At 46.8% G+C, this 23989-nt stretch overlaps 2 protein-coding genes across 9 annotated transcripts in view; both read right to left on the reverse strand.

Annotated features, from left to right (window-relative positions):
• NKRF (NFKB repressing factor) lies at nucleotides 1-14408 on the reverse strand. Of its 5 annotated transcripts, none has more exons than XR_009933661.1 (4): nucleotides 9852-10084; nucleotides 5440-5561; nucleotides 691-3399; nucleotides 1-89 (listed from the first exon to the last, which is right to left on the reverse strand). XR_009933661.1 is itself a non-coding variant. In XM_062503077.1 (4 exons), exons 1-4 carry the CDS (start codon nucleotides 14391-14393, stop codon nucleotides 1415-1417), a joined length of 2301 nt encoding a protein of 766 aa, XP_062359061.1. In that variant the 5' UTR covers nucleotides 14394-14408; the 3' UTR covers nucleotides 567-1414. The 5 variants fall into 5 exon arrangements, 4 of the variants coding, with proteins under 4 accessions (XP_062359061.1, XP_062359057.1, XP_062359058.1 ...); XM_062503077.1 differs by lacking the exon at nucleotides 1-89 and adding an exon at nucleotides 14385-14408 and having other exon boundaries at nucleotides 567-3399; nucleotides 9852-10036; XM_062503073.1 differs by lacking the exon at nucleotides 1-89 and having other exon boundaries at nucleotides 567-3399.
• SEPTIN6 (septin 6) overlaps nucleotides 12108-23989 on the reverse strand; it is a 25813-nt gene continuing 13931 nt past the window's right edge. Inside the window, exons 4-11 of one of the 4 annotated variants that reach the window (XM_062503080.1) lie at nucleotides 22990-23176; nucleotides 22598-22759; nucleotides 20150-20246; nucleotides 19716-19884; nucleotides 18678-18810; nucleotides 17832-18022; nucleotides 15881-15924; nucleotides 12108-13075 (exon numbers count right to left, since the gene is read on the reverse strand). In XM_062503080.1, the coding sequence (XP_062359064.1) occupies nucleotides 15921-15924; nucleotides 17832-18022; nucleotides 18678-18810; nucleotides 19716-19884; nucleotides 20150-20246; nucleotides 22598-22759; nucleotides 22990-23176 (943 nt within the window). In that variant the 3' untranslated portion in view covers nucleotides 12108-13075; nucleotides 15881-15920. Of the gene's footprint in view, nucleotides 14152-14445; nucleotides 15925-17827; nucleotides 18023-18677; nucleotides 18811-19715; nucleotides 19885-20149; nucleotides 20247-22597; nucleotides 22760-22989; nucleotides 23177-23989 lie in introns of those variants that run through there. The other 3 variants (XM_062503079.1, XM_062503078.1, XM_062503081.1) reach the window with 3 other exon arrangements.

The following is a 23989-nucleotide window of genomic DNA, read 5'->3' on the forward strand; positions in this document are numbered from 1 at the left end:
CTCTTCTTCCTCCTCATCCTGCAGGGATGACAATCCCCCTTCCTGCTCACCACTGGGACAGTCTGAGGTTAGACATCCTCACCTCAGCCCTAAGGGTATTTAGAAACAGAACAAGAGGTGGGAAAAAAGGTAGAGGAGGACATAATAATTTGGAGATGCAAATATAAGCAACAAAAAACTGAAGGTGATGGCTGAGACACAGCAACAGGAGCCCAAACAAAAGCAGTGCATTAGGACTGGCTTAGCGGTACAGAGGCATCTGCAGACCCCACTGCTGACAGAATAACCAGCATCTCCAGGCATGCCTCACTCCTGGCTCTACCAAGGTCAACTGCTATCCTTTAAGCTTCCCAAACACGAAGTGAGTGTTCTCCAAGGCTCAGAGCACTGTGTCCTGTAACCCTGCCGGCAGAGCAGCGCAGATGGAGCTCAGAGGCTGCTTCTCATACGAGGGAAGCCCTCTGGCCTCCCAGGGGCATGAGCCAGCCATGGAGAGCTCCCACACTCACACATGGTCAGAGTTCCTGGGGAATTGCTCTCCCCAGACACAAGCACCAGTACAGGGATGGAGCAGAGAAATAACCAGGCACAGATTCGGTTTTGTTCAGGATTAAAGAGCTGATATTCCAAGTAAAAAAATAAGTTATATAACAGTCCCCAAGCATCTTTGAGCGTGGGCTCTGTATTTACCTCCAGTTTTTATATTTCACACTTCACTGTGGTATCTGCACATGTCCACCGTTCTCCAAGGTAGAAACACGCTGCAATTCTCTCAGTCCCATTCACAATGAAGATACCTTCAATGATTCTCAGAATGGGAGACTCAAGATCTAAATCTATGAATAAAACTACCACTAAACTGGTTAAGGTTTACATTCTGTACATACACACACAGCAGAGACAAAACCTCTATATATGTATTCCTCAAAATAATCAAGTTTTCACACTTTTTTTAAATACAAAGTGTGACAAACCCTTTTTTTTTCCAGAAATAAAACTTTATTTTTGTTTGTCATTAATACCAATTTTACATACAAGTTTATGCCCCCAGACTGCATTTCCTTTGCTTTTTAATTTTTTTAAGGGTTTTTTTTTTCCTTCCTTGCTCAAGAAGAAGGGACCTTAATTTCAAATGGTGTCAAATTCCTTCTTGTTGGACATGTGTGTTTGCTATTACAAAACCATTAAATTGTGAAGGAACGAGTAATATCAAAGACACATACAGTAACAGCACTACTGCTTTTGGGTTGTGCTAATGCGCTTGAACAGAATTCGGTCGGTCCTAAACACCTAACAACATTTTAGAAATTATATTGCCAATAATGTCATTATTACCCACAAGAAAAATGCAGCATATCTTTCTTTAGTCGAGTGTCCAGGAAACTCAGTCTCTGGTCAAAAGGGACACATCACCTCAGTTTGCTTGGGGCATGATAAGCTCGTAATGCCCAACCTGGCCTTCCTGCTTCAGCTGGTCTAAGAGATCTTCCTTGCGCCGCTTCCTGCTCACCACCAAGTATCTGTTGTGTCCCTGCCCATGGGATTTACTTTTAAGACCATATTTTTGGGCAATTTGATGTATCTGCTTCCGCTCATCCATGGTCAGTTCTCTAGAGAAAGTCAAGTCAATGTGACTGTCTGAGCGTGCATAGTTTCGAATAATCTCTTCGATATCTCTCTTAGCGATTCTGTTCACCCTTTCTACATCAAGCCCAAGTCCTTCCCTTTTGAACTGCTCCTTTACTGAAATGGGCTCTCTAATTCCTTCACCATCCTTCCCTAGGCCACCACCTGTCCAGCCCATCTTTCTTAAAATTTGGTTTCCAATGTTGTCTTCTTTGATCTTCTGTTTGAAAGCCTCTTCTGCTGATCGGCCTCGAATCTCATTTCTGGAGATGACGTCTTCGACAGTGCCTTTCTTCAGGTTATTAACAACAGTTGGCTGAGTCTTTTTGAGGATTTTCACAGCTTCCTCTGCTGCCTCATGCTTGACAGATTTCTTCACTCCAACTGCTTCTGCGATGAATTCATCTTCAAGCATCACCTTGCATTTCCATCGCATGCCTGTCATCCTCTCGAAGACGTACTCCACCGTCATCTTGTTGAACTGGGCGGTGTCGTTCAGGGTACACACCGGGTTACTGGAGTTCTCATAGATCACCAGGTCCTTCAGGTCCTTCTTCCTCCCAGAGCCCCGTGATGAGCAGCCCACTTTCTGCACCTGGGTCACTTTGAGGGATGCTATATTTGACTGCATCTTCTGCAGGATTTTCAGTGCCTCCTCAGCTGCTGCGTGCTTGCTGGTCTTTTTTGTGCCAAATCCCTCGGCCAGGCAGTGATCCTGGAGATAAACCTGACAACGCCACGAGCGGTTGGGCATTAATTCATACTTATATTCAACAGACATTTTGTTATATGAGGCAGAATTGTTAAGTATTCCTATTGCATCACTGGCATTCTCTGTGAGGACAAAACTAGTCCAGTGTTTGTTGGTATTTGCGGAACCTTTCGTGGATTCACTACCAGGCTGCATTGGGACACAGTCCCTGTTGGCAACTACAAACTCCTCATGAGGTTTGAGCGCGGGAGGGAAATCTGGGCGACACACACCTGCCTCACACACTACCAGGTCCTCATGGTAGGTGTGCTTGAACTTCCGCTGAATAATTCGAACTTCCACGGATTTCTTCAGCAGCTTCACGGCCTGTTCCGCGGCTCGATCCCGGGATCCGTTCTTGCTGCCGGCGTAGCCGGTGGCCAGGTAGACGTTCTGACATCGCACCTCACAAGCGAAGCCATCGGTCAGGAGCTTCTTGCTCTTGGGCAGGTCAGCAGGGGCGATCTCTTTCAGAGGAACATAAATATATTCAGGGTTTGTCTTGCATGCCTGAATTGAACGTGTCAAAAGATACGTGAAGTTAATTTTATCCGTCCCAGTGTTTCCATCTGGATTAGTAAGATTTTTCCAGACAGCTGCTGACAGTTTCTCCATAAAGCTCTGCTTCAGCATTATTGCTGACGGAGGGAAAGTCTCTGATGCAGACGGGGCAGTTGAAGGGGAAACAGAAACCTGCAAGGCGCTGCTTGTGGTAGAGTCCACATTATTCACAGCCTTCTTGGCTGCTGCTGCTGGGCTTGGCTTTGCAGGCCCTGAGCTGGAGAGCTGGGGATCCACCTCTCGTGCATTCACAAAAGAATTTGTACAGTTTTCAGTTGGCTGTGCCACGCTGTTTGTATTTGACTCCTGGTTCACCTCCTGCGTTTGGTTATCCAGAGAATTGTCCTTCCTGCCATCCTTCTCAGCACTGCTGACAAAATGTATGGGCTCAAAGCGTGGTCGCACTCGGAACCTGGGGGCCACCTTTTTGGGTGGCTCAGGAGTAGCTTCTGGCTCTGGACCTACATGATAGAAAAAAAATTACACAATTACCAATATGTGCTATGACAGGGAGACAGCATTTTCAGAAAGTGATTTTCAAGAGGAGCCTGCAGGCTTTGAACACAGGATTTGCATTCCTTAGCCAAAATCCAAAAGGTTTCCTTCCAAAAGACACTCACAATTCACCAAAGACAACCAGTTATTCTTGTGCCGGTCACTAGAGTGGTATTTTCACCTTCACAGCTACCACACAAAAATCTCTACATATTTAGTCACATGATGCTGCCTTCCAGCATTGCACACTGACCCATCTGGTCACTTCTGAAGTTAATCCCTTCAGATCTACTAAAATAAGTAAAACTATGACCAACAAGACAGAACACCAGAGCAGGACTAGAGCCTCAGCTCTGATTCTGCTCCAGGACTGCAGGATGATGTCAGATAAACTACTTTGTCATCAGGTCTCCTCATCTGAAGTGGAACACAGTGGTACCAAACCCTCCTTTCCAAAACACACAGGGCTGTTACTGACTTCATAGAAGCACATTTTCTCTCCGTGTAAATGCTTTAGGCTAAAGGGCAGCAGCAAACATGAAGAAATCTGCCCGAGCCTCAAGGGACAGCTGCAGTGACTGAGGGCCCCATTACTGACAGACCTCTTGTTTCTTCACCAGAAGAAGTGCAAATTGAGACTATACTGGTGTGCACAGCTCCTGCAGAAAGGGAGAATCATATAGCTGACAAGCAAATATGTTACATCTAAGAGATGGTTACACAAGCCTTCTCCTGTGAAGATTCAGCACCCACATGCTGACGTGGTACATGTGTGTAATTTCAACGGAGGAGCAAAAGCCAAACTCAGTGCCAGGAAATGCTGCCTAATCCAGTGCCAGTGTGTGCGGCCCTGCTGTAGGTCAGGCTGTCTAGACATCAACCACAGCACAGATATCACCACCCAGCTTGCTGCAGGTGAAAACACCTGCACACAACGTCAACAGCCCTTCCTTAGTACTGAAATCTGGTGACAAAGCTCTTATGCATTAAATCCCTTGCCCATCAGCTCTGATGAATTATGGCACAGTTTGCATTTCTTCCTCTGCCTGTTTTTGATGGTTGCACTGCAACAGCACCTAAAGACTCTTGCCATCAGAACAGCTCATTATGCCATCTATGCAACAAGCCCTGGAGAACCTTCAGGGCTGATGCCTGTGACAGACAAAACACAGAAGAGCAGTATCTCCTCAGTTTTGCAGCTGGCCCATGGAAGCACAGAAAGACTGCTGGCTGTCAAAGTAAGGGAAGCAACTTTGGCACAGCTAGAAATTATATCCAAGCCCAGAGGAGTCCTGTGCTGTTTGACTATTTGTGCCTTACACAGCCACACTGCTGACTGACACAGGAGCCTGCCTGCACCCAGACACAATTCCCACCCCTCTCCAGAGGGAGGACAGGCAGCTCTGAAGGTGCCACAGAGAAGGCAGCAGATGGAGCCAATGAACTGCCAGCCCTCTCTGCCTGCTGCATTTCCTCCACTGGAAAAGCTACAGCTGGAACACTGATCCCTAAGACCATGAGACTGGGCTGACATATACAGCACTCTTCTGGGCCCAGCAGGGAGGAAAAAACTCCCAGAACTACATATCATGTCTACTTCCCATCCCCTCAAAGCTCCAAGCAGATTGTAACTCAAAATCAATGAGCTGAACCTCTCTATGTGCATGTACAATCCTTCCTTGGGTCAGAACATCACCCCTCACACAGCAAGGTCAGACAGGTATTCATTTCCAGACACCATCCCTAGGGGAAACCAATTACCTGATAACTGAAATTAAAAATGGTATTTTCTTAAGCAAAGATAGAACTCTGCGTGAACCATGCACACAGCAGAGGAGGGGGAACTGCTCTGCAGTCCAGCAGAGCACACCACGGGCACCTCCCTGCAGTTTGCTGTGCTGGCTGTCCTGAAGGTGGCCCCGCGGCACACTGGTGTCCCCACACTCGCAGGGATGCCCAGCAAACAGGGACAGGGAAGGGGTCATTAACAGGGCAGAAGTACTCACTGTCTGATGGAGAGCGGTATCTCTTCAGCTTCCTGTTGGGCACCAACTCGTACGACCTCGTTTCCCCAATGTCAATGCCTTCAGCCATCTTGAGAACCTTCTCCATGACCTGCACACCGTATCTATGTGGGTTCAACAGCAGAACACCTCAGAGCCAGCCCCATGGGGCAACACACATAAGCATTTATTATGTAAAACAAGAACTAAAGCTGCCTGAGACACAGCAGCAGGTGCAATGGAAATGCTCCTCTGATCCTGCTGGAGCAGAGCACAGCACTGACCACTGTCCCCCTGACACAGCTGGTCTGGCACGGGCATACAGCCACACACCAGCTGATTGAGTAAACCATGTGGCCACCACACTGACAGTGTTCTAAACTGAAATTTAAATACGTTAGCTGACAAAACACAGCATTTAGCAGAGCTGCCAGGAGCACTAATAATGAACACTGGGGTGTGAAGCAGGAGCAGCAGCTTTAGTGAATCAAACACAGGAGCTCCTACTGGCACTGCTCCTGTGTGGAGCAGCAGTCAGAGCCTGCATGTCACCAACACTGCAACTGCTATGTCAGGTTACAAAGGTACTACTCAGCTTTCATCAACCACCCTTTAAAAAGCCAAACTAAATTCTGGCTGGGTGCTGTAACTGAAATGTTTTAGGTTCCCGAACCATGAGAGAGGTGAGGTGGCTGTGAAAGCTCTGAGTAAACCCTGACCTTGCTGCAGCACCCACAGTTTCACTCAGGCAGGACGTGCATGGAACAGCCCTGTCCCATCCCTCTAGGCCTTACATCCCCCACCAGCTCAGTTTTCCATTGCACTGGGGATGTCACATGATTTTGAGCAACTTACATGCTGAGGCTGAACAGGAAAAAACCCCAAACCTTTCGATCCAAGGAGAGCCTGCAAACACAGCCTGACAGCAGCCTCTGCCAGCTCCACACCATGGTTCAGAAAGGGGGAAGAGCAATGCTGTACCTGCTCCATGGTATGCACACCTTCCAAAGCCAGAAAGCATCAGGGCACTGCCCACAGACAAGAGTCCCAACAGACAGGGCTGCAGTGATTTGCACCAGCTTCTAAATACTGCTGTTCCAAGGGCTCCGGAGATCTACTCAAGCAAGGTTTTTTCTGCTCCTGATTCAGATGGCCAGGAAGAAATTAGATCCAGAAATTCCTGGGTGAGAACTGAGCACACACTACTGTCTGAAGCAGGGACTAGCACCGTCCCTGCTTTACCAGTACAGCTCAGCCCTCAGTGGAGGCAGTGGAATGGGAAGAAAATTCCAGGAGACATCAAAGGGAGATGAGATAGTGGTGATACCCATCACCGTTGGGGGTTAGGACTTTTATTTCTTTCTCTGGTGAAACTTTGTCCCATCTGTTGCTAAGAGACAAGAATGAACCACTACTTAAGAGAGACTAAAGAAATAGCCAATGTGAAGGAAGTGTGCAGCTTGCTACTATTTTACCTGTGGGATTTTCTCTTTGGAAAGACAAAGATACCATGAGATTTTGGCTGGGGGTGAGAGGCTGGGCTCAGCTCCTCTCCCTCTCTCGCTGTTGGAACTGGAGGACAGTTGAACTGTTGCTTACTGCGGGGAGAATTCACTGCCACCGCCAGAGTCCAGCCCTGTGCTGCCTCTTCTGCTGTGGGTGAGCCTTTTCTCATAAGAGCAGCCACTGAACTGGGACCTTATTAACACCTGATCACACTGGAAAGGAACTTCACCATCTATTTGAGTGCCTCAGGGGAAAAAAAACTGACTCCAATGCCTCCCCCCCTTCCACAGGGTGCATCTCCCCGAGGATTTCTGCTGCTGCCTGGGCCTTTTTCACTACACTTTAACCCTGCACTCCAAGTCCACCCGTGCCAAGGTTCCCCAGTTTCTGTTACTTTTTGTTTGCCCCCCCCCTCCCCCCCCCCCCGGGGAATCGCCGCCCCCGCCCGGCCGGGAGCCAGCGGCGCCCCTGCTGGCCGTGCCCGGAACTGCAGCGCAGGGGAAGGAGCCGCAGCCGAGAGAGGCTGTCCTGGGTTTGTGTTCTGTTCCTGGGGCTGCTGCTGCTGCTGCTTGATCGCCTGGTTCTACATATACACAGCAGCAAAAGCTGCTGCTCTTTTACCGTGGCTTTGCCTGAAAGCCCCGTAATTTCAAAGTTATAATGATTCAGAGGGATGGGGGTATATTTTTCATTCCAAGGGAGGTTCCTGCCTATCTTGGCAGACACCTGTTTCAAACCAAGACATACCCTCATCCTCTTGCATCAAAGGGGAGAGAAGTGGGAATCATTTTCTGTCTGACAGGGACAAGATGACATTGCCTGTGAAGGACAATGTCCCTTTCAGCTGGGTGCAAGAAAACAGTGTCAAATTTGACACCTGTCATTCTTCGCAAAGGATGGAGATCTTTGGCTCTCATATTTCTGCTGGATGTGGGGAGGAGATCAACCAGTCTCAACATGTGTTTGTCTAATCTGGTCAGAGGAACCCCGTGCCTCCAGCACCTAACTGAGATCTCCCTGCTGTGACTTTAATAGATTATCCCTTAACCTGATCCCAGCAGCTCTGGAGCATAATGCTTTCCTGCACCACTGCCCCCATTCACAGACACCTCTAACATATCTGGGAATAGGAGCATCTTCTCTCATCCCCACTTAAACTAAATGGAGCATTTTACTTAATCCCTTCCTCATAGACCATGTTTTCTAAACCCTCTGGATGCTCTCCACATCATCTCCCAACAGAACACTCACTCAGACTTCCTTACAAAGACTCTGATCTGTTCTTCACAGAACAGTCTGAGTTGGAAGGGACCTATAAGGATGATCAAGTCCAAGTCTTGAGTGAATGGCCAATACGTGGAGTGAACCCACAGCACTGTTATTATCAGCACCCTGCTCTAACTAGCTGAGCTACTCTGACAAACAGGTTGTCTTCAGATGCCAAGAAATCAGCATTAGGAAAACAAACCCCAAACCAAATTCTAGCCAACAAACTTAAGAGAAAACAACAAAAATCCCTCAAACTTTGAAGCTATTTACTTGATAAATCAGTAAACATCTCTTCCCAAATAGCAAAAGGCAGCTCTAGGGAATGCAATGGGTCCCATTCTTCCCCAGGCAACTGCAAGTAAAGCTAAAATTGCTTTAACAGTATGTTCCCATGCAGTGCTCCCGGCCAGGCACACCAGCTCTGGGAAAACATCTCCACTGATAATGTCTCCAAACTGCATCCTGCCCAAATCTCATCTCCCCTGAGAGCTGCAAGTGAAGGAGTCCATCACAGAGAGTATGTGAACTGATGGACTTAAACTGTGTCACTTTTTGGGATTTAGAACCTTCCCACACAGCTGTTCACTTCTATTACCAGCACCCTGTAACTGATTATTGCACCATTCCCAAAAGCCGAGGTACAGAGAAGGTCCCCCATTAAGACAGTATACAAACACACTAAGATGGACTACACAGACTATATGAAAAAGACATTCTCAATTTTAACATATTGCTCAAGCTTTGGAATTTGAAACTATTTTAAATCTATGTTTAGTTTTTGTGTTTTCAGAGCAGAACAGTTTAGTGCTTGACCTGGGGGCGGGGAGGGGGGGTGAAGGAAACAGGCAGATCTGTATTTAAAGATACTGATTTTGCTCTAGAGAGATGACACAAAGTATTCCCCCACAAGGCTGCGGGATGGAACATTATTAAAAGTCTATCAGTGGTCACAAGCTCCTCTGTCACGGCACAGTTTGCAGAAGTTGGTCGTTAAGCAACTACTTAGGTCCTTCTGTCCAGTTAAAAACAATCACATCATCAAAGGTGTCAGTGGAACGTGGGTGATGTTTCTGCAGATCTCCACAATCTGGCTAGGGACAGTACGGCTAGGTGAAAGGATACCCCTTCCATTCTCCACGCCTATTTCTCCCAGAAAAGCTGAACGTTATGGGGACTGTACAGGCGGCTTTGGGCTCAGAGGGAAACTCTTTCCACACTTAAATGATACAGCACAGCACCACAAACTTAACGAGTCCTGGGGGCGGGACATCAAGAACTACTTGCAAAACACACACAAACTTTTCCAGTAGCTTGCTCCCCTCCACATACAAACACCGGCATATTCGAGCAAACAAAACGGGCCAGGGACAGAAGTTCTCTTGCATCAGCCCCTTCCATCCCACCTCTTCTGCGGCTGCTTTCTAAAGCGCATCTGGGGCAGAAATTTGGCCGCGACGGGAGCGTGTGACCCTTCCCCCCGCGGGGGCTCCCGTCCCGGCTTCCAACTTCCACCCTGACTCCTGCCCGCAGCACGGAGCCCCCCAAAGCCCCGCCGTCCTGCGGGGTACCCTGGCTGACACCGAGCGCCGGGCCCGGCGAGCCGAGACCGCCCGCCGCCCGGTGTGTCCCCGGGGCCTCACCTGCAGCCCATGAAGACGTGGTTGGTCCAGAGCACGGAGAGCGCCAGCAGCTGATCGATGGCGGCGCCGGGGTACGCGGGGAGGTGGCGGAGGATGAAGCGGCGGCGCAGCGCCCATTGCCGGTCGGTCTCGTTGTACTGCCGCCACTGCTCCAGCACCGGCTCGGGCACCGCCTCCGGCTGAGGCTCTGCCGGCGGCGGCATGGTGGACAAAGGCCGCGGGGCCGAACCCCGCCGGGGGCGCGGACCCACCGGGCCCGGGGGCGTACGGCGGGACCAGGCCCCACGTGTGGACCAGGCCGCGGCTCGCTGCGCGCCACCGGGAAGCGCCGGCCCGCCCCAGCCTCAGCTCCCCCGCCACCTGCCGCCCCCACCCCGGCCCCGTCCCCTGGCGGTCCCGCCCCGCAGGTGCCGTCGCGGTGCCGGTTCCCCTCCCCTCACTCGCGCGGGCCCGAACGGCGCGACCCGGCCGGCGCCGCGTCACGTGACCGCGCGTCAAGATCGCGCGAGACGCCGCGAGACGCGGCCGCCATGGCGGGGCCGGCTCCGCGCGCCTCAGCGCCCCCTGGCGGCGGCTGCCCCGGGCGGGAGCGGGGCCCGAGGGGGCAGGGGGCGTGACCGGAGCGGTCCCCGAGGCACCCACGGGCCCCGGGGTCTCGCTCCGGGGCGCGCCCGCCCTCTCCGGGGCCCGGGCATCTACCCCCGGCCTTGCCGAACAACCGCAGTTACCCCAAGGGCGGCTCTGCTCGGGGCCGCGAACCGCCATCCTCACAGGGCTTCGGCTTCCCCGTTCCCGTCCGGAGCCCCGGGCCTAGCGCCGCCGGCCCCGCGAGCAGCGCGTGCACACACACACACACACCCATCACAGCAGCCGCGCTGGCTTTCGTATTTTTTATTTAAAACTTACATGAAAGTTAGAAAGGTAACAGGCGGAACAGTGCCGGTTCCTCAGTGTTTGCCGTGTAAATACAGAACGCGTACGTCCATTTGTAAAAAGGAAACGAGGCCGGCACGGGACGGTGGCTCGGGAAGCATGCGGGGGAGGGCAGTGCAGCACCGGGGGCGAGCAGTGCCCGGGCGGCTCCAGCACTGCCGGGACGCTGCACCCCGCTCAGGGCGGGCATGGATTCATCCTTACACCCGCCCCGGCACCGCCACATTCTCCTAACTTCAAAGAACAAGAGGAAGTGGAGTTAGGAAAGAGAAAGTACCACTTGACTCGCGTCCACCAGCCAATGGGGCTCTTTTAACAGGATGGTGAGACACAGGAGGACACCAGTGAGAACACACAGTTCTTACTTTATTTCTTTGATAAAATTAAATATTTCGTGGCTGCCTACAGAGCAAGTTGCACCGTGTTTATATTTCCTTTGAATGCATGGTTTCCAAAACCAATCAAACAACAGCATATTGAAAATATTCCTTAGGCTTCACACCTCAGGGAAGCCCATGACATTTATATTATTAAAGACAACATTAGAAAAAACATATGCCCATAACAACGTTTGAAAAGGTATTCGCTACATCATTAGTCCCAACATCACATTTCTGCAGCTCTTCAAAATTCCAGGTCATCAGTTCCCCCCTCATCACCCTGTCTTGTCACACAAATTACAAGACACTTCAATTTTAAGTATCATGCAAGTCAGTAAAAGAGCTTCTTTCCAAGACACTAACACTGAAGATTTGTTTCCCCCCTCCCCAAACATAAGACCCTTAAACTCTTCTAGAAGTGGCAGTCTTCTCCCTCAGACACAGTGCAGCTGGCGAAGACAGATTAAAAAAAGCTACAGAAAGAGAAAAGGGGAAAAAAGAGAAAAAAACAGAAGATTAGCAAAAAGAGAAAGGCATTTAAAAAGCAAGAAAAAGACATGCAACATGGAAACAGTTGACAGAGGAGAGATGGAACCTCCTTGTGGTACCTCAAGTACTTCAGGGAAATCATACAAGTAAAAACCTTTTTTTCTTTAAAATCTTTAAAAAGATTTCACATAACTTTAAATAACATTCTAATAAGGCAAATGGTCAAGAACAGTGACCTGCAGTAAGGTAAAATAAGTCACATTAAACTGTCCTTTTATCAGATAATCAAGGAATCATTAGCAGATTAATATTGACTGGTCTGGGGAGCAGGGAAATATTCAAAAGTAAAGGAAGAAGAAAATATTCAAATTATTTTAACTTGCTAAAAAAAATCCCAAACAAACCACAAAGCAATCAAAGAGATCTGTGGGAAATGAAATTGTATTTATGGTGAAACAGAATGCCTGAGAAAATACATTGCAATCAAGAGTTTGGACTGCCCTGACTGCTGGGAGCAGAAGGCCAGGCCATGGTTTGACCTGGGGCTGCTGCTATGAGCAGGAGCCATGCTGACCCTGTGCCAAAATGGCTCCGGAGCCTGTGGCATCACCCAGAGCACTGCTCAGGTAAAATCTCAGCAGCAGCTAGCACTAAACAGCATCACCTATCAGGGCTAGGCCTCACATCTGCTTATCTTCTAATAGCCCAGGATCTGGAGGGGGTTTGTGGAGGCTGTCTGGCAGCACACATCTAATCTTTCAGCAGGGGCAGGACATGTGGATTCACCATGTACAGAGCACTGAGCAACTGAAGGATCGGGACCACAACAAGCAAGTCTGAAATGGAAATGAGGATTTACATGCTAGTCTTCAGATAGCATGACTTAGCAAAAGAAAAAAATAAAAGCAAAAGAAAAAAAGACAGATGATGTCAGGAAAATGACACCAAATATGACAAGAGAAGTGTGTTTTATCTCTCAACTACATGATAATTAAACTAAGATGGTGTTGTCATTTTAATGTAATCAATAAATATATTTAAACTGCACTGTTATTTTGCCAGCAAAAATAACTCACAGAACTTATTTCCATATACCTTATTTAGCTGGATGGAATGAGACCAGAAAAAAGGGGAATCCATTAATTGTAGGGAAAAAAATATGGCAGGATTTAAAGTTGTAGCATCCAGAACCTTGTTATGACTAAATTTTACATTGTTTAATAAAAGCAATAACCACCAGTACATAGTAAAGACAGAATCACAACGAGGAAGGACATAGGAGAGAGCAAGGATAACACCCTGGAAAGGTTACAGCTGAAATGCTGTCATGTTTTATTAGACCCTCCGATTTAACAAGAAAATGAAAGTCCATTCCAGGCCATTGTATTCAGGGGTAATTACTCAGTACAGAGCCATGGGTTACTGTAAAAGAAGGGCAAAGAAAACAAAAAACAAAAGAAGTAAATGTTAACCAGAATTCACTGTCCGATGAACTCTTTATTTAAAAACAAAACTCAGCCAGAAATACAGAGAGAAGACACTTGCAGTCAAACCACAGTTGCACTTCGCCAGAGTGAACTCCTGGCCCAGTGAGCAAAACACCCTCCTTTTTAGTGCAAATCTTGCAATAAAAACAAGGCTTTTGCTGAATAGAAAGCATGAGAAAAAACCTGCCAACGTTTGTACAGTTCTAAAGAAATGCCAGGTTAAAAACAAATGAAGGTAGGCTTTTTGGTTTTTTTTGCATTAAAACCAGAAATCGTTGAAATCACTGAGAAGAAAGCCAATGAAACAGCATCGTCTTTCTTCAGAAACACTGATTTGTACAGCAAGGTGACCAGCTTTCCCTGAGATTGGATCCAGGATGTGCATCCAGGTCAGCACACTGAGAGGGAGACCAGGCAAGAAATCCTTCATGACCCCTGCAGCATTCAGAGAACACTTAGTTGCAAACCATGGATCCAAATTTGAGATTTCCTCAATCCTGGGAGGTTTGGATTTAGGCCTATGCCTGTGAGGATGTCAAGTTTTGCAAAAAGTCCTTGTAAGTTATTTGAGTCACACATGGCAGCGCAGGGGGTAATGAGAGCTTAGGAACAGCAAATTGACATGGGGAGAGGGCAGCCAGTCTCTGGAGACAGCACATCCCACCCCACAGCAGCACCGGGCTGCACCTACAGCAGGAGCTAAAGGCACCCCCCAAGCAGCTCTGACAGCACGGAGTGGGGGAAAAGCTGAGCAGGGCAGAGAGGACACTGGCCCAGGAGCAGTGGGAGTCCTGCTGCTGCCCAAGGGGCAGGAGGAATCTGGCACAAGCCCCTCTGGCCAGCAGGGTCCCTCACAAGAACAACCCCAGCAGCCAAGAGCTTTGGTTTAACCCCGAGTGGTGAGCACGGGAGAGGAGCAATGGGAAAGGTGAGCAAACAGGCACAATGGCACAGCCGAGGGTGGGGCATTCGCCTCTGGGGCCAAGGGAAAGGTTCTACAGGAAACCCGAACTGAAAATGAAAGAAAAAGGCAGGTTAATGGTTTTATGGATTAATGACAAAAAACAGAATAAAAATACAAATTTTCCTAATGTGCACACACACAAAAAAAAGAAAATGTTGCTAAGTGTTAATAAGGTTTAATCTGACTACAAAACATGCTTTATGCAGACACACACACACTCAGCAGTGGGATGAACCAAATTTATTTTCTAAAACAATCCTTTCCCAGTTTTGCAAGCTACAGGACTCATCAACTGTGACTTGTTTGTATCCTTGCAAAACAGTGAAGCCCTGCAACACTTTATGGATCAATATGGAGAGTGTTTTTCTAAATCCTGGAAAAGTACCACATATACATATTTAATTTAGCAATGACAAATGCCCATTGAAAAAGGCACTGTCTGCATTTGTGTAGTGGGAACAAAGAACTTCATTTGATTCAAAACCCAGCACACAACAGTGTACAGTTATGAGGACTGCCAAAAGCAATCCAAAACCAACAAAAATCAGTAATGTTCACTCTAACTGCACTTTAGCTGTGCCTTCATATTCAGCACCAGAATGAACACTATTATTCTTTGAGCTTATTTTTCTACGTTCAGAGCCTGATAAGCAGAGAATTGTTCTTTTCATTGTTCTACAGTTACCGTTGGCAGCAGAGACATTCATTCAACTGGACAGCTCCAGATAACTGCAAGCACCAGTTCAAGTCAGTGAAAGACCCTTCTGAAGCTCCTCTGTTAAGTGGAAGGTCCCATTTAAATTACATTCAAATGCCCCTCACTGACAGCATGATGTTTACTTGCTTTTCTGTTTCCCTTGGTGGAGCTAAGGGGAAGGAATCCTGGAATCAGCTTCTATCAGTTTAAGGGCAGACCATAATTTAGTTTGGACTATCCAGGAGAGAATGTAAGTCTTAGCTTTGTCTGCAGGGAAAGGTGAACTCGAAGATGAGTTTTTAGGGTATTTTATAGTCTATTTCCAACAGGGAAATAAATTCCTCTCTTCTCTGAGAGGCCTGTGCACCTCAGCCTGGGGCACTGTCACACTTGCCTTGGATAATGAGTATTGCTGCTCTGTCAAGAAGCAAGACATTCCTGTGGGAGGTTTCCTCTTCCTCTCACCAGAAAATCACCAGCAAATTAAAAATGCTCAATTAAACCCACTCAACCTAGCTGTAAGTAGACCACTGTCATTAGCAGTTTAACTAATAACCCTAAAGAGGATGACAGAAACTAGTCTTTCATCTGCCTTCACTTCCAGTGTAACCACAAGTTAACATTACAGCTTGGAGGAGTGGGAGGGAAGGAGGAGAAAGGTAAGCAAGAGACATTCATGGCTAGCTGGGCTGTAGCATCAGCACCACATCTCCATAGCAACTGTTGCCATAGCATCAACATAGCCTGTATGATTGAAGAATATTCCATCTCTCTTAAAAATAAATTATAAAGAGCCAATGAAGTGCTGGGAAGATTTAAAAGGAAGAGGACATAATCCTTATTTTTCTATGTTCCTTATCCTCAGTCTCTGAATTTAACTTTGCAGAATCTTTAAAGATAATTATATACTTTTTCTACAACTGCACATGTAGAGAGTGACTGGTAGAGCACATATAGTGGGGGTGAAAGCAGAGGAAGACAGAGATAATACTTATAAGCTTCAGGACTTGCACACAGTCTGCTTTTCTTGGAGAGGTAACTGATCCCACTGTGAGGTTCTATTAGTTAATGACGCTTACCAGGACAATGTGCCTCATGCACCATGCAGCCAAACAGCAGCTAACTGTAAAACAGCACACATGTAAGACCTAATAATGATGATAATGATGTAACAACAACAACAAAAAAAAATCAACTGAGTCATGATTAGTGCAAATTACAGAGCTTGGGTTTAAACAAGTCACCTGTGAAAGAAAAAGGCTATTGTACTGCCAGCCAGTAGTAAACAAGCTACAATTAAGCTCCAGCTTGCAAAATTCATGGATTGTTGAGAAAAAAATATGATCTAAATACTGAAATCCATTATTAAAGACAATCAGAGAAGTTACAGAGCAAAGAAAGCAGCACCATTTCTAGCACAGCGATTTCCCCCAAGGCGAAAGAGGCTTCCTATTATTTTTCCAAGCCTTACTGAAGCACTGACCTATCTCTGTGTCATGGAGTTTTCTGTGCCCTTAACTGACAAGGACAGTACCAAAGCTTTTCTGTATCAATATGTTTGGTGTCAAGGAAATGTTCTGAGATTAGAACCTCTTCAAGGACCAAGAGTTTGACTTGGGTCACAGCAACTAATTATTGATACTATAGGGCTGTTGCCTCCCTGTTCTGCATTTCTGACCCTGACTGATCTCAAGGCTGAAGTCTGCAGTCCTGAGTGAGCAGGTGTCTAAGGATTCTAAGCATGAAAGAACTCTGGGTATTCCTCACACAGTCCAGGCTGTAGAGAGATGTCTTCCCCTAGTCTCAGACTCCTCAGTATGAAAAGATATTAAAACCCCCTGAAGGTGATTCAAATGAACAAATCAAAATAGGCAGCAGAAAAAGGAATGGGTGAGTGAGAAAAGGACAGCAATAATTGCTCATTGCAAAAGAATCTTCATGTTGAAGTAGCTTCAGCTCTAAACTAAAAGACTAAACCAGGATCTCATTCTTGTAATTGAGCTTCTCCTCCACTGTCTCATTTGACCCAAGCTTAACAGCCACAGGTTTTTCCCTTGACAAACAGTGCTGTCAGCCCTTTGGGCATGCCCCATACTGTCCAGTTTAACAGCACTTCTTCATGTACTTCTTCATGTGCATGGTGCAGGCAAGGACTGCCCCAGGGCTGAGCAGAGAGGGGATCATGGCAGTGCTACAAAACCTGTTTGTCTGCACTCTGCTCTCTGCACACCTGCACAGGTGGCACAGTGCTCCTTTTGGGAAATGTACCACCATGAGAAGGAAGGGAACTGCTCAGTGCTGGGAGAACTGGGAGAGCTGTTTCACTGTACAGCTGGTTGCTCTTGAGCAACTGCAGAGCTTCAGGAGCCTGGCACAGGCACTGCAGACAGTCCCGATCCCCGACCCTGGATTCCTGTCACACCAGTCCCTGGCAGAGGGAATCCCTGTTACAGCCATGCAATATCTCCCACTGTTTCTGTGGAGGGCAAAAAGCTGATTTAGGATGGGAGAAGAGTACTAGTGCTAACAAGTTGTTATGACCGGTTCCCTCATTTTGAAGTCTTACATTCTGCAGATTCCAGAATTCAAGACTGTTAGTCTCCATGAATAATTTCCACAATCTTTTCAACCTAAACAAATAAGAACCTGAGTGAGAACATGCTCGTCTCTGAGGGTAATGAGACATCCCTGCTACCCACACCCTAGCCTTGGCAGCTAGTATGGTTCCACTTCTTTATAAGCACTGAGAGACCAAGGGAGGAGCAGGGAATCTTGGGGAATAAAAACAAATTCATCCCCTCCCATGCTGACAGAAGGTAAAGAGAGATGTTAGTACTGCTCCCTGCTCTTCAGGATGACAGCAAAGGTTACATGCCTCCAGATACTGCTCAGCCTTATTAGGGATTAAACCTGGCTGCAAACCTTCCCCTGATAAGGACTGGCTATGTTGGGAGGGAGATATGAACATGAGGAAAAACAGTAAAGGAGAACCATAACCAAAAAGCAAATACCTCTGGGTTAGTAACTTACTTTTTCCTTTCCTTATCCCTTTTAAGAGTTTGTGATCCTCCAGCCTGCTGAGCCTGTGACTGAAGCAATTCAGCTGCTGTCTTCCTTTGTTTAAATGCATTTACTTCATCATCCAGAGACTTCTTCTTATCCTCTAGCTTCTTCTTTTCATCCTGATGCAATTTCTTCAGACGATCAAACTTCTCATGCAGCTAAAGGGAAAGGAGAGGTGAGCAGGACACAGCACTACCAGATACTCTGTTCACAGGAAAAGAGGTGGAAGGATCCCTTGAGATCTGAACCTGTGAACTTCCATTGGTCTCCACATCATTTCTAGCTCCTGAGCTGCCACTGCCCAAAGGGCAGGGAACAGCCTCCTTCCACAGCAACTAACAGGCAGTGTTCTAATAATGCATCATTGTGCAGACTAAGAACAGAGGATTGGGAGAGCATAAGTGTAAAACAAAACCCTAATCCATCTCCAGGGGTCTCTGCCTTATTCCTCTTTAAAGGTCAGTAAATTAATGGATTTTTCACAATCCTAAGAAGGTTGTATGGGTGTATTTTTTTATAAAAAAAAATTCAGTTCACAGGCTTCTTCTCTCCTTGACTTTCACCACACTGCAACTTTCCATCAGAATCAAGACTCTAGCCCTTTCCTGGTGCAATAAGTTGTACACAACAAACACTGTGATTCAGTTTTGTCCTACAGACTGAACATCTTAACATCCCCATCCAAGTTAAACCTCAGATTTCTTGGCAAGAAAGTCCTAAACCACACTGCAGAAAGTGCTTTGGCAACAACTACCTACTTGGGAGTGAATCTATCACTCACAGCCATGAAGACACAAGTACTTCAGTCTTTACCTCTTTTTCAGCCTCCTTCAACTCTGCTTCTTTTTCCTTGACCCTCTGGACAAACATCTGTCTCATTGCCTCTTCCTTTTTCTGCAGTTCTCCCAGAAACTCATTTCTTTTGGCTTCATAAGTTTCTTGTAAGCTGAAAAAGAAGGAAAGGCCAGTGATAGGACTTGGGACAAAATGCTTTCCATGACCCTCTGAAATCAGACCCTCACCATGACTATTGTCTTCCACACAACACATTTGTTACTCATTCATCCACATATGCCCAAGGTCTTCTTTATCCAATGATTTTTGGCACTTCTCTGTATGTTGAATGTTGGGCAATTCAAAGAGACCAGCTGGCAACAAACACTAGTTCAGAGGAACACTGCTGTTGATGCCTTAAGATTTTAGCCTTTATATTTTTCAAATCCTGTACGGCATTAACGCATAATTCTAAACTCCATATAAAGTGTTAACTGTCTTCACATTTTGGTCAGACCAAACAATCCCTCTGGGCCTGAGATCCAAGGACACCCTACAGCATCAGGCCCCAAAAAGTATAAACAAAAGTGAATTGGGGAGGAGCAAACTGGGGGTATACAACTTGATTACCTGAAGCCATAATTGGAGGATTAGCACCTGATATGTAAATATATAAAACTTAGAGCTGTCTGAAAAACTCATGAGCATCATCCATTTTGTGTGTAGCCCCTTAGGGAGGTTTTGTCTGCCCTTAACGTACCTGAAGGCTCTTCATTAATATATCAGCTTTTATCCTTTTAATTTTGTCTGGCCTCTGTTTCTAGGTAAGCCCAAGGCATCACCGTCTTTCTGCAGCAGACATTTCTACTCCCATACTTGCAGATTCAGTCAGTCCTGCACATCCACCCTGTATATTCACCTTCTCCTTTGCTGAAGACTGGATTTATCTGACCTGGCAGTTTTTCTTGCTGCATTGGCTTTTCCCGTGCTCCCCCAAGGACACACATACACCCCCCCCTCCCCCACCACATCCAACAAAGCCTCTCTTAAGCTCTCCTGCCTCTCCTGGCATCTCACCTAAAGGGTTTGCTGTCTGGATCAGTGTCCTTGAAGCCCATCTCTTCCAGTTTACATCGCCTGTAGAGCTCATAGTGGCGTGTGTGGGTCTGCTCACGAAGGTCTTCCATGTTCACACGGATCAGCATCTCCCGTAGCTTCACAAAGTCACAGTGAGCTTCATTCTCCACTGTAAGAAGACATGGTAAGGAGGAAAATGGGGACAGAAACTAAGATCTCTTCCCACATTCCCCTATTGTCTACTCCTCCAACAGGTTTAACAGCCCTTCCAAGCAGAGAAAACTGGCGCTATAGGCCTGACACAAGGATTTAACAAAGGATAATTCCCCATGGATGATCAAGTCCAGCAGGCCCTTGCTCTTTTTATGAAAGCCCGCTGCCTGCTTGCACAAGTGTCATCATTCATGCCAGGAAAATCCCAGGGCTCAACTCACCCTGCACTGTGCCCCAAGGATACTGACGAGCTTTCATCATTTTGTTTCCTATTTTCAGCTCCTCTGTACTCCCAATCACTGCAAATGGCAAGTGGGCCTGGAACACATGTAATGATATCCACGTTAGTCGTTCTCAGACCTGGCTGACCCACCAGCACACAGAGATGAGCACAGCCACTGAGCAAGACAGTCATTATGCACATGCTAATCTCAGGGAGTCTAGTCACTGGCCTCTAGTCCAAGACAAGGGGTAGCAGGGTGGGTCCTTTTTTGGAAACCTTGTTAGTGCTACCACTCTATATCCTCTACCTGGCTGATCCTCCCAGCCACAGAGTCTCAGGTGAGATGAGCCAGTGCAAGACTGGCATCAGAGTGACAGCTGGAACAGAGTGCTGCGGCTCAGACTGCGGTGCTGTCCCAGGGCTTGCCGTGCCTAAGGAGAACATCTGCACAAGCACAGAAGCAGTAAGAAGTCTTGGAGCCCTCTGGATTTTATTCCCCCCACCACTCCTTTAGCTCATGCTGGAGCACAAGACACCTTGATTCATCAGATCATGAGATGGAAGTCCAGACTTCACCCCCAGAGTAACATCTCCTTCCTTCCTTCTTGCTGGTCAGGAAGGTCTGAACGTGTCCCCAGCCACCGTGTCCAGTGTGACCCAAGGTCACACTCTTCAAGCTGAGATATACACTCCCCATTATACAAAGGCTAAGAACAAGAGGGATTTGCTTTTCAGAAACTCAGAAATAAGAAACAGTCACTTCTTAGTAAAGGTGATCTCTCTGCAGAAGGCAAAAAGAGACTTGCCCAGTGCAAGCTCAGCAAAATTGGAACTGAAACCCTCCCAACACCTATCTAGGTTCTGAAGATCTCACCTTACAGTCTTCTCATTTCCAAAACTCAGGCAGCCAAGCAAACCCCCCAGACACTGCAGCATGTTTCTGTAAGCAAGCTTTCTCCCCACCTCCCTTACTCCTGGGAACTATACTGCATTTTGCCAATATACTGCAATGAAGTCAAGTGCAAAGTTTCAGCACTTTTGAGTTCTCAGCTCCTTGCACCAACCCTTTCTGCTGAGCTCTGTGAAGTGACATTTGTTAGGCAAAGCTTTTGAAGTGCACCAAAGTCTGAACAATTGAAAGGGCTCAGGAAGCCAACTACATGGAAGATCAGTGACCCTGGATTGCTCTCAAGAGCAGGTAGTGAATTAAACAGGTTATCCAAAAACTTGGACAAGTTCATGACAGCTGGTACAAGCAAAAGATTTCAGAGATCATGGTCTTGCTTTCAGAGTGTTGCTTATACAGTCAAACTGAAAACGAAGCAAAACTGCCAGCAAGCACTCACAGAGATTGGCTCTTCCCCCTTATCCCTCAGCCCCCTGCTCTCACATGGGACACACACATAGTATGAGTAATATTTGTCTTATGTTTCTAATAATACCAGTATTTGGATACAAGTTTTTCAGACCTGCAAAATTCCAGCCTGCTTAGTCCCCATAAACTTGGTAATTCTGACTGTAATGGAGGATTAAAGAGTTGATTTGTCTGTGCAGCAACTGACACAACCCAGAACATCTGCAACCCGAGACAGCAATTCCCTCCCAGGAGACAAGTAAACGGCTGAAAGGAAAGAGAAGCAGAGGTTCACTTCCACCCTCAGAAAGGCTAACGCTGAACTGCTCTGACCAGGAAACCATCACTGACAGCTCCTATGTCAGGACAAACTTCATATTTCTTTCAGACCTCTCCAGAACACTCTACAACTATTAATACTAAATCAAGAGGTGGCACAAATGCACATGAGCTAGACCTCTACTACATCCACAGCAGTAAAGCAGTCAACTTCCCCTACTTGATTTCTGGTGAAAACCCTTCTGGAAAATGGGACCATGGTCAGGATGTGCTGCTAGAAGGGCCAAGGGACAGCCTGCATCATCCTCAAGGAGCCATAGACAGTCGCCCGTGATGCTGGGAAGGCCAGAGCCAGAATGGGCACCTGCAGGCACCTCGAGGCATGCCTGGCCCAAGTTGTGCACAGTTTTTCACACCTTGCTGGTTAAGCTGTGTAACTACTTGCCACAGGATCCTGGAAGTTTACTGGTAGGAGGCCATCAGGCGATGCACAGGACAGGAATAATGAGAAACCCTTGAACTGAAAAGGGTTTTAACACTGATTTCTTATATGGCCCTCAACAGTTATGCACAACAACAAGGAGGGTATTAAAAGTCTGTTCTCTGACTAGAAAAGCCCACCAGAGAGGCAGTAGTCTGCCACAAAGCTCTCCTAGCGTAGGATGACACTACAAGGATGAGATTCTTGTGAAATCCTGTTTTTAAGACACAAACCAAAAGGGAAAGTAGATTTAAGAAACATCCCGATATGGGCCACCAACCTCTACACTGACAGTGCTGTGCTGGGAGAGGAGGAAGAACCAAGTTACTTACATTCATTGTCCCATTTATCTCTGCCACTGATTCATCATCTGTCGGGAACTGGTAGATCTGCACCCCATTACTGACCAATTCACTTGTGATTTTAATTTTAAACTTGGTCAGCTCACTCTTGGAAATGGCATCAGATTTGGCAATGATGGGAATGATGTTCACCTAGAAAAAAACAGAGGTATGAAGTAATCAACTTTGCTCCTGGGAATTTTTTTAAGTATGCAATACTTCCTTCAAAAACTTGTAAGTACTCAATAAATCTACAGAATTATCTGCCAACTCAGTCATTTCCATCAGAAGGGCTATTCAAGGTGGGGAGATCCTCTGGAAAAGCAGCAGCCTTTCCACTATGCAAACAGTAAATCTGCCCAGCAAGAGTTACTTGTGCCAACCTTGCTGTCAAGCTTCTTCATTGTTACCAAGTCCAGGGATTTCAGGGAATGGCCTGTCGGAGCAATGAAGTACAAGCAAGCGTGGATCCGGGTGTCATGGTAGTTGTGCAAGACCCTTTTTATCTTCAGTTCTTCTTGCAAGTAGGCTTCAAACTGAGCATCAATGAACTCAACAATGGGCTTATAGCTGTGGTGAAAGGAAAAAAAAAAAGCTATACATCTCACAGTCAGAGAGCTAAACAAACAGGACAGTGTCCCTTGGATTGCTTTTAAGATACAAGCTATTGATAGATTTTACTTTTCATTTTCCACTTTCTGAGTCCAGTCCTCTCTATCTCCCTTATTCCCCACCTGTAAGAAATGTTAAAATTGCACTGCTGACAGGAAGACATGGTCCTACATCAGACTCTAGCAGCTTGTTTGTCAAAACACAGTACTGGACACACCAGAGGACAGCAGATACACCATCCTCTCCAGGGAAAGCAGGCTCTCATATTTTGAAATGTGAGGGTGAGAGACTTTCTAATACAAGGCTAATGTAGACTCATTTGCAGCAGTGTGTAACCCTTGTTTTCACTCAGGGCTTGCTGCTCTCACAGCCCCAAGTGCTGCTGGTGGAAGACATAGCTTCATTCAGTATTGCCTTTGCATAGTGCTCTGAGGTAGGAAATTCCTGCAATTCCCTTGCAAGGCCTTCTAAAATACAGAGCCTGCCAGACTCATAATATAAAGGACATCAGTGCATTTTCAACAAACTTTAAAAAATATCTAACAGACCAACAAGAAAGTAAATCCCACCAGCAATGTCTTTCTTGAGATGCACCTTGGAGACTATCTGGTGTAACTGCACATCCCTTAACCAACACACTCCAGCCACTCTGGGATGTGAGCTGCCACAGATGCTCCCCCAGGGTATCTCACTGCACATTTATCATGCTTCCTTTGGCTCTTCCCATGGTAGAGCCCTGCCAAAAGTGGATATTAAACCAAGCAGACACTA

This window comes from Cinclus cinclus, chromosome 15 (genome assembly GCF_963662255.1).
Source record: "Cinclus cinclus chromosome 15, bCinCin1.1, whole genome shotgun sequence".
Lineage (NCBI taxonomy): Eukaryota > Metazoa > Chordata > Aves > Passeriformes > Cinclidae > Cinclus > Cinclus cinclus.

What these genes read in the sequence shown, in the direction of transcription:
- NKRF (XM_062503073.1), bottom strand. Translation starts at nt 10,054, where the DNA reads ATGCCGCCGCCGGCAGAGCCTCAGCCGGAGGCGGTGCCCGAGCCGGTG. An exon ending in CACGTCTTCATGGGCTGCAG is followed by an intron (nt 5,562 to 9,851) that starts GTGAGGCCCCGG and finishes GAACCCACATAG; the next exon opens with ATACGGTGTGCAGGTCATGG. An exon ending in ATACCGCTCTCCATCAGACA is followed by an intron (nt 3,400 to 5,439) that starts GTGAGTACTTCT and finishes TCTATCATGTAG; the next exon opens with GTCCAGAGCCAGAAGCTACT.